The 9,699-nt window shown below is 37.9% G+C and overlaps 2 protein-coding genes across 2 annotated transcripts; both read left to right on the top strand.

The window, feature by feature from the left end:
- Positions 1–1,292: 1,292 nt before the first annotated feature.
- LOC141905554 (heme-binding protein 2-like) lies at positions 1,293–2,247 on the top strand. The gene is made up of 3 exons (XM_074794459.1): positions 1,293–1,356; positions 1,623–1,794; positions 2,073–2,247. Exons 1-3 carry the CDS (start codon positions 1,293–1,295, stop codon positions 2,245–2,247), a joined length of 411 nt encoding a protein of 136 aa, XP_074650560.1.
- Positions 2,248–5,004: 2,757 nt separating this feature from the next.
- On the top strand, positions 5,005–9,591 carry LOC141905379 (transmembrane protein 185A-like). The gene is made up of 7 exons (XM_074794222.1): positions 5,005–5,129; positions 6,064–6,240; positions 7,085–7,292; positions 7,391–7,474; positions 8,136–8,312; positions 8,445–8,568; positions 8,962–9,591. Exons 1-7 carry the CDS (start codon positions 5,092–5,094, stop codon positions 9,207–9,209), a joined length of 1,056 nt encoding a protein of 351 aa, XP_074650323.1. The 5' UTR covers positions 5,005–5,091; the 3' UTR covers positions 9,210–9,591.
- The last annotated feature ends 108 nt before the right edge of the window (positions 9,592–9,699 follow it).

The raw sequence follows: 9,699 nt of genomic DNA, 5'->3' as shown, positions 1-9,699 counted from the left end.
TGTGAGACCCTTATTCCGGGACTGTCTGTCTGTATTTGTCTGTCTTTCGGCTACTTAGTCAAAATGCAAAAAGTAAGTCTTAATGAAATTTGGCTATTGACCAAAATGCAATGGGCCATGGTAATTTACCCATGGTAATTTCGGAGTTTGAGCCTGAGCCCGGAACCGTGGTAGCCTATTCATATAGAAATGAGGGTGTCTGAGAGAGGAGATCGCGGTAGGTCATATTGATACAATAGCCGCGATCACACGGAGACGATTCAGCACGGGCCAAATTTGACCCAGGCCAAAAATGCTCGTGTGATCGCGAGTGCGGTCCAGGACAGAGCTGTAACATATAGATTGGAGGTATGACATCGACATGTGTGAATTTCTTAGAAACGACTGTATTTTCCGCACAGCTCATCGAAGTTGAATCTGCATACAGACAATTCTAAAAGTTCAATGTAATCTTAACGGCCAAACATCTGGGATTTCTCCTGTTAATAAGTTGGCGATGACCGCGTACACTTACCAGTCTGGGATACAACAAGCCTTAAGCAGGTAAGCCTTCATCTTGTTTATTAAAACAGAACTTCATGAAATATGAAGACCCCCGAAAGAACGTTAACTCAGAATAACAACATCTGTAAATGTAAGTCCCACATTCACAGGATCGAAAAAGATTTTTTTAAATCGAAACTATCAAAATTTATTAAAAACTCGAATTTTCGGTTTTATACTAAAAACCATTTTCAAGAGTATAAAAAAGAGTGTTTCAAGAGTATAAAACCGAACATTCGAGTTTTTGATAAATTTTGATAGTTTCTTTTTTTAGAATCTTTTTCGATCCTGTGATTGTGGGACTAAAATTTGATTCGTCTCTCGCGACTCATTGCGTAGTTTTATCACGTTAACAACATCTGTTTCCCATCGATTGGAATTAACTAGAACGTATATTTCAAATAACAAATCCTCTGTTTTTCATCGTCCAGTATTAATCTACAATTTTGAATCTGATGAATGGGAAACTAACGTATTAATTCTCAAAAGCCGTTTATATGCAATATGCAATTATCCTATGAATCTGATAACCCAAATATAACCCAATGATCGACCGAAGTTCTGTAATGGACTTGACTGCCCGAAATACGAGGTCGTCGAAAAAACTAATGTCAGATCCTGTCAAAACATATCCAAAATACTAAAACAGGTTCATTTCATACGGGCTTTTCTGATGGCAGGATTACGAGCTACGTAAATATGCCCCGAGTAAATGGGTATCAACGAGAATAATTGGCATCGAATACAACATGAAAACCATGAATACAATGTTTATGAAATTGTTTAAGTATATCTCGGGAGAAAATGCAGCAAGTAAGTGTCCCGGCAATCACAATCGATTCAAATCAGGAAAGCATGACTTATTTTACAACTATGAGTTTTTCTCAATGAATTCAACAAATAGTCTCGTAAATGGTTTGCATTTTATTGCCTCAGTGGCGTGTTCAATATATTTTCGAGTCTTAATTCTTCATTGCTTTAGAAATGACATCTATCGATATGAAATATATTATATTTCCATGTAATATCATTATATCCAGGCGCAATGTAACGAATTCTGCTCCCATTCCAATCCGTAGAACAAAAGATACCGATGACGTGTCCAGTTACCACGCGATTCATTGCTGGTGCCGGCCCGGCTTGCGATAGTAACTTCACCATGTCGTTCTATGTACCGAATGCTGATGCTCCTATGCCTACGAATAAGGATGTATTCTTCACAGAGATGCCAGAAACTTTGATATACGTCAGGTAAATCGTCAAACAATAAGTAGTTGGTTCGTTCCTGTGAGGCTGGGAATAGCACATTCGCTACAATCCATCGCGAATCAATGATCGGCAAAACTAGTGCCCAGTAAATATTGGCTTATAAGTTGCTTGATGGTGGCAATTGATGATTAGCATAATATAATCGCAAATTTTCTCCAGCTAAATCAACTTCTGAAGTCGGGCAAAAGAGACAATTCCTGTTAGAAATACTTGAATAAAAGATTTAATATATTTAACATCACATGTTTTCTACATTTTAGGCAGTTTAGCGGTTATTACGTCAGATTCGATGCTTGGGCTCAGGAAGCGATGAAACTTGCCGATGCGATTGGAAATGAGAAAGCCTTTGACAACAGTTTCTTCTTCACGGCTGGTTACGATGCTCCATTCAAGCTATTTAACCGACATAACGAAATTTGGTTCAAATCGAACTAAAGGATTTGTGTTTTTTTGTCGATCAATGTATTAATAGTTTTTTTCTTTATTGAATAATTTTTCGATTCGAAATTTCTAACTGGTTTATTTTGGATCTGACAAGGGAATGGGAATGGCTACGCAAGGATGGCAATTAACAACGTGACAACTGACATATGGAATTTGCATGACCATTAATAGCATCAATATATCACGGCTTAGTTTGTTGTTTGTTTTATTCCTCCAGTTGTCGGGTGTATTATCTCACCAGTGTCGTTTCTTTCGGCATAAAATCCTCTTAGAGAGACAAAAACTGACTCGAACTCTTTCTTCAATCTATAGTTCCATCTAATAATTGTTCACAACCTGGTATTGACAAAGCCTCTTTCTTTGCAGACCCTGGCTGACGGCCTACTTTACTCTAGATCTTTCATTTGTTCTCACTTCCGAATCCACTCAAACTTCTCCCTTTGGCCAAAACCCTCCCTTCAGATAATTTGTTTTTTTTTTGCTTTTTAAGTGACGCGTGCAGGCTCTTAGCTCCACGTCATGGCCCGACGTTCACATAGTTTCGCGTCACATTCCACCGACCCATGTATGGTGTGCCCTACGTAGTATAACGTCATAATCAGACAATGTCGACTAATAAAACTTCTATTTATATTCATAATGTGTGACGAGCATCCACGCAGGTAGTCCGACACCAACCGCGGCCACGAACTCCAGCTTTTGTTCATATATTCCTACTGCTTATGAACTGATACCCATCACACTAAAGACAATATTAGACTGGATATCGTCGTTTCTGTTAAAGGCATTATTTTTTGAAAGCTTTTATTTACCATACTTTTACCAATCTGTAAGACATTACAATATCAAAATCTATTCAAACCCACCACTACTATTTGAAAACCATGTATCCCTTATACATCAAGATTGTTTATTCAATAATAAACCCACCACAGCGATTTAAAATATCCAGATATATCCCATATACAAAATTGTAATATTGCAAGATTGGAAATCTGATTAAAAATATATGTGCTATCATTGTAGAAATAAGAAATATATACTGAATTTTGTTTCATTATTTCCTAGCGATGACAACGGTTTCAACAGTATATGGAACTATAGGAAATCCATGACTTTCAACTGTATATTTACGAATTATATTTTGGATTATGGCGCGTTCGGTGTCCGTTACTTTACTGACATCTCTTTCAGCAAAGAACGTGAGGATCTCATCAGCCAATTTACGAATTTATTTATCCCGTTCACTGATACACGGTCGACTAGGCATCAAAGCGAAATGAACTACTGCTCCAAGTTCACCAACTGTATGCGAAAGCGTTTGAGTTTTCGTTTCGGCTAAAACAGCGTTAATGTTGGCTTTTTCAGCTCGAGTATGCGATTTTGTGTCGGCGTTTTTTGATAAAGCGCTTTCGATATCGTCACGTATAGTGGAAACGCTATCACTTACTTCGATTGCAATATAAGCTCGACCATTTCTGTGAGTGAATTGAAATAGTGACCACTCCAAAATAGCAGCGAAATCATCAAAGTGATAGCAGACATGTGAAAACACCAATAAATCGTAGAAGTTATTCGGTAGAAATGAGCCACTGTCTTTCGAAAATGGTTGGGTATGTATCGAATGAGTGAAGTTGAACTTACTGGCCAGTAAACTCATCCTCTCTTTAAGCTCAACCACCATGTGAGTATTCGGTTCCACGCAATCTATCTGATCAATTTTAACATCTTCTCCAACTGTATACACCGTGTCTTCAAGCAAATTTCCATGAGCAGGGCCGACCGACAGTACTCTCAATCCTCTGTTTTCTTTAACGGCACTGTCCTCGAAACAGCAACGAAAAACTTTGGCTTAGTTCATGGATGTTGCAAAGGTCGAATTTCTAAAGCAACAAGCACAAAATTTCCGAAACGAAACGAAAGCGTTGCTGTATATTTTGTCACCCATGATAATCAAAAAGTATGTTTTTCACGTGATGCAATGAGTATTTATAATTTTGAACTGGATCAAATACCTGTAATATACACTCCAATTATTAATTATGCATAGCTTATGCATGATTGGTCTTCGCATAAACCCGTTACACAGATGTCGTTAAACCGACATCCTTACTAACCGATTTCCATATCTGACGAGTCCTGATATAATCCATATCAGTAATGTAGCATAATTTGAGGTTAATGATGACCGTACTTATCTCCTCGGTAAAGGTAAAAATCCCCCAATTTTGGTTTAAAAAAATATTTCAATTATTCTTAATATATGTTGGAAAAGAATTTCAAAATCTCCCACGTGTTATGGTTTCAATATTTACCTTGGATAATAGAACATCTATGTACAAAAGTGTTTCCAGAAAGTATAAAACGTATTATCTAGTTTTTATCTTAGTCCTATCCTATATTAGGAAACTGAGTTGGGAAGCTTTTTACGGGGGATTGGGATTTTTAGGATATCAAATACGTAATTCAAACGTTTGACCGGGCGCTTCCCGGTGCTTTAAGTTAACAAAATCAAAATGTCTTTTAAAGGCGTGCGGTGACCCATATATTATCTAACATGAGAGAAAATAAGAGAAGATTTGGGTGGTATTGGAAAAAAGAAAAGAATAATATTGTTTTCTCCGTCGTCATGAAACTTTCTTGCGAATCAATTTTTTGGCCCAGTGCTCAGGCTCTGAATCAATATAAGTTGGATTGAATTGGTCTGGATTGAGATTTTTTCCTTACGACATGTTATACATTGTATTCCCGTCTCGATCAACATCCTCCACTCCGATGTATCGGAGATCTATTTTCTTATGCGAACATTTTTCTAGTACGAACATTTTCTAAAGTATGAACTTGAAAAAGTTGTTCCAGGATTTCAATCCGAGGTAAATATCACGTAGATTTGAACGAGAGTTGACAAGGTTTAAGGCAAGGAGCGATCAGCGCGAAAATTAAAGTCAAAATCAATTAATTTTATTATCTATCACATAGCCTAAAGGCGTCGAAAAGAAAAATATATAGGCCTATCAAAAGGCAGGTGATTGATATTTTGCCAATGCTACGGAAGCGATAAAGGGCCTCGAGTTATCGCATTCCAACTCGTCAAGTCGCCATATTTATGTCGACGTATTGCGTCAAGTCAACGTCAATAAGCCTGTGTTGACATATCGTGACGTTTTCATGACATATTTCGCTTTTTCACCCATTTTCCACGGGATAAGCGGTCAGTTGAAGACACGTTGAAATGTAAGATGAAGACGCCAGTAATATGACGACTGAGTTTCAAGTCGTCACGAATATGTTGACTTGTTGTGAGGTAAATGGTCGAGAAAATGAAATATGTCGTCAAAACGTCTCGATATGTTGACATATTCATGTCGACTTGACACGATATATCGCGATATATCACCATAAATATGGCGACTTGTCGAGTTAGAACCGACACCTCGAGGCCCCTTATCGCTTTCGTACAATGCAGCATTATTCCTGTTAATGCCATTTTGCCAATCGTTGGCTAATTTATTTGTTATGCGTGCGCACCTCTACCCTGTCCCTACTTACTAGCAGTAAAAAAATGTTAAATGGACTCTAAACCTAACCCTAACCCAATTGAAACCCTAAACCTAATGAAATAATTTCATTTTTTAGTTTTAATCATTTTATCATATAGATGTTGGCAAAATAGAATTTATTTAAGTAATGCTGCATTGGCAAAATATCCACTTCCTTTAATCAAAATCATCATTAGGTGTCACCAAAAATTCAAATTTAAGTTGGGCCAAGCCAATTCTTATTTAAACTTGTTTCTCTACTTTTCAGTAAATTTGTAGTGTATTCGTGCGTTCTGTTGTTTTCGCTGTTATTCGCATTGCGACTCGATGGGAGCATACAATGGAGTTATTGGGTCGTGTTCATTCCGATTTGGCTGTGGAAACTTCTGGTCATCGTTGGTGCTAGCATTGGTACTTACGTATGGTGGAAAAATCCACAATACAGGTTAGTAAGCCAGGGGGTGTAGACATTGAGCCACAATACAGGTTGTTAGTAAGCCAGGGGGTATAGACATTGAGCCACAATACAGGTTGTTAGTAAGCCAGGGGGTATAGACATTGCGCCTCAATACAGGTTAGTAAGCCGGGGGTGTAGACATTGAGCCACACTACAGGTTAGTAAGCCAGGGGTGTAGACATTGAGCCAATAAATAGCTCTTTAGAGGTTATAGCAGGATTTATGCTGCCTGCTAGTCCGGGGTAGGCTATTTTGTCAGTTTGTATTAATACAGCTACAGTATTAATGGGGATCCAGTCTGGAGCCACCCCCTCAAACACCCCCTGATACTGTCACCATTGTTCTATTTCGATATCAAAGGAATATATTTGAAAAGTTTCTATAATCCATTGGCTATTTCCAGACCCAGTCATAATCCCAAGACAAACTACTGTTGATGAAAAGAGAATATTGCATGTTTTATAGTCAATTCATTCAGTTTTATTGGTTGCTGGAAGCTATTGCTTTTTTCATTAGTTTATGAGTATAGTCTTCTAGTATCTGCTAGCTGTTGTTCCCAACAGGGAACCCGTAACAACAACTGGTATTCAGACTAGGATAGAATCTATTTGATTGTTCATGCGATAATCACCAGTCGGCACTTGCACAATGCTGCAGTTCTTTTCAATTGAAAATGAACAAACAAAAGGGATTGTGAATTGCCCATAGTGAATTAAAGTGGTGGTTCCAGATCCGGATTGATGGCAAAGCTGTAAAAATGAGTTTGATGTATAGATGTCTAGCATTTTAAACCTCCCGGGTATGAATGCAGTTTTATTTCATTATAAAACAGGACAGAAGGTGACAGTTACGTCCAGTATAAATCGATGTTGATTAGCACCGGTCTTCACTTGTTGCTGCTGATGTTCGAACTACTGGTGTGCGACAAGTTGGAACGCGATCAACAGCTGTGGGTGTTTGTATTCGTTCCGTTAGTATTCATGTCTGTGATGTCGATAGGAATTTGCGTTTGGGCGATTAAACACGAACGTTCGTTCGAGGTGAGTTCCGAAAAATTAGTTAGCTGTGAATACCTGACTGAACATTCTGCGTCGTTCGTTTTCATATGGAGCTATTCTGTCATTTCGTTTATTTTCAGATGGAGCTGTTCTGTTCTGTGAACATTCTTTTGTTTATTTTCTTGGCCCTTCGTCTCGACTTGTTTATCACTTGGAGCTGGGTGGTATGTATATTTGATTAAATTCATCGAAAGATTGTTCGGTTTATGACAACCGAATGAAGTTGTAGTCGAAGTAAAAGCTCAATTTCTTTTTGATTCGATGGTTGGAAAAGATTGCCGATGAACGATGTTTAGGCCACACAAAGAAATACCCTAGTTTCTCAGCAGATTATTTTCTGGAAAGTGACGAGGGCGGACGAATTTTATTTTTATTACTTTTTTTGAATAAAAAAGTTGAAATAAAAAGCTCAACCTGACACTTATAGAACAGACGCGGGAGGGAACTTTTTTATATAAAATCAGGCTCTATCGACTCATTTGATCGAAACTGAGACAATCATTTTTGCTATTTTCACGCTTCCTCGAAATGAAGTAAAAGGAAACGAACCTGGCGCTGTTTTTGTCATCGTAAATGTGGATTACCAGTACGTGGAGGATGAGCATATAAACGCCAGCAGAAAAAAACCACTGCCGTATGCTATACAGCTATGCGGGCGAGTGGGTTTTAATAAAAAAAGACGATTGATGCTTTGCCGACACGGGCGAGCGCATTTGTGTTTTTAATTTTTATTAGGGACTTTTTTCATGACGTGGGCGGCATTTGACTTTCTTGAGAAACTAGGGTATTTCTTTGTATAACCTTACCTCTTTTTTTTATTTTCAGATTGTTTTTATACCGTTGTGGATTGTTATGTGCGTAGCACTGATCGGAGTTTTGTACGCGATAATCCTCGCTATCATTTTGATAAAATCTCCCGATATCATCCCCGAACAACGGCGAGGAAACGTATTCTCAGCTGTTGGATACACGTTTCTAGTTATTCCATTACTCACATTTGAGGTATGTATTTGCTAATTCCCTGCGAATCAATACCAAGCCCAGCCCTTTTTAGTTGAGTAGAATGTTCGTCATGGAAATTTTTTTTTTCAAATTTCTCTAGATTCTTTATTAAAGAGACTCTTCGTTTTTCAGGTGCTGCTGGCTAATCGATTGGACCATGAGAATCATTATTTATTCATCGCTATAACAGTACCGCTGTATATTTCCCTCCTTACTCTCATATGCATGTCATTCGGTGCTAAAGGAGGCAATCACTGTAAGTCAACCCTTTTCAATCAATGAAAACTGTTCTGATGATAAAACGAGTATATGTTTTGATTTCTCGTTTCCAGAAAGTAACTGCTTCAAAGATGTGTGCTATTTTTTTACATGGTTCCTACAGCCCCTAAAATCCCTCAAAAAATGCTCAAATTCCAAAATTCGATTTTGAAGGTACAAAAACCTTCAAATTCTTAATTTAGCCCTTGGATCCTCAAATTCTGAAAATGTGCCTTAGAAATCTTTTTGATCACTTATATCTGGAACAATTCATGAAAGGTTCTTTCCACATCCTGTCAGCGAGTGAATACATTGTGTCTTCATCCTAGAATATAGAATAGCCGCATTAATGATTTCAGCATTTTCTAATCCGTTACGTTCGATATTTCAGGGTGGTTCGGTATACGCAAAGATTTCTGCTTATTTCTACTGAACACTTGTCCACTGCTTCAAGAATACGGCAACATATCGTATAAAATTCAGCGCAACGACCACCCTCAACAACAACAGCAACGTGCTTCGTCGTCTTCGGAAGATGCCGAAATGAGAAAATCGGACAGCATGCACTCACGTAAACTTCTCATCGACGAGGAACCGAGATCTGTGATGGCTGTGATATCGATCGAAATGCCGGATTGAGTTTGATAAATGCGTTTCGTACTTGTGATAATTGCGTTTAACGAAAATCAAGCAGCCCTGGCATGTGGATACATACAGCTGGTAGCATGAACGAGACGGGACTGAATCAGGCCTTTGCTACTACGCGATTCGAAAGCAGTACCGACTAATAATATTGCGTAATATTCTGAGCAGAATATCGATGCGAAATCTGTAATTGTTGTCATCGGCGTACGTGATCATTAATTAATACTTGTTCGTTGTAAAATATCGATGTGAAAAAGAGGAGAACATGAAATGGAATTTTCTCGTAAATCAGATTTACATAATCAGGGAAATGCATTGTAGGAAATAATGAGACATTAAAAGTGTACATGTAGTTATATTATTTGTCAAAAATGTGGAAACAACTCATATTTTATCAATAAATTTTTATCCTGTTTATCCTCGTCTCTTTTACATAGAATTCATATCGCCGTGATTCTGTTTTCTATGGCAGGTTATCGGCGTA

The sequence above is a fragment of the Tubulanus polymorphus genome, chromosome 5 (genome assembly GCF_964204645.1).
Source record: "Tubulanus polymorphus chromosome 5, tnTubPoly1.2, whole genome shotgun sequence".
In the NCBI taxonomy this organism is placed as follows: Eukaryota; Metazoa; Nemertea; class Palaeonemertea; order Tubulaniformes; family Tubulanidae; genus Tubulanus; species Tubulanus polymorphus.
The sequence above is the reverse complement of the archived record's forward strand: the minus strand, read 5'-3'. Positions and strand labels throughout refer to the sequence as shown.

What these genes read in the sequence shown, in the direction of transcription:
- LOC141905554 (XM_074794459.1), top strand. Translation starts at nt 1,293, where the DNA reads ATGAAAACCATGAATACAATGTTTATGAAATTGTTTAAGTATATCTCG. An exon ending in CTCGGGAGAAAATGCAGCAA is followed by an intron (nt 1,357 to 1,622) that starts GTAAGTGTCCCG and finishes TCCAATCCGTAG; the next exon opens with AACAAAAGATACCGATGACG. An exon ending in GAAACTTTGATATACGTCAG is followed by an intron (nt 1,795 to 2,072) that starts GTAAATCGTCAA and finishes TCTACATTTTAG; the next exon opens with GCAGTTTAGCGGTTATTACG.
- LOC141905379 (XM_074794222.1), top strand. Translation starts at nt 5,092, where the DNA reads ATGAACTTGAAAAAGTTGTTCCAGGATTTCAATCCGAG. An exon ending in AACACGAACGTTCGTTCGAG is followed by an intron (nt 7,293 to 7,390) that starts GTGAGTTCCGAA and finishes GTTTATTTTCAG; the next exon opens with ATGGAGCTGTTCTGTTCTGT. An exon ending in TTATCACTTGGAGCTGGGTG is followed by an intron (nt 7,475 to 8,135) that starts GTATGTATATTT and finishes TTTTATTTTCAG; the next exon opens with ATTGTTTTTATACCGTTGTG.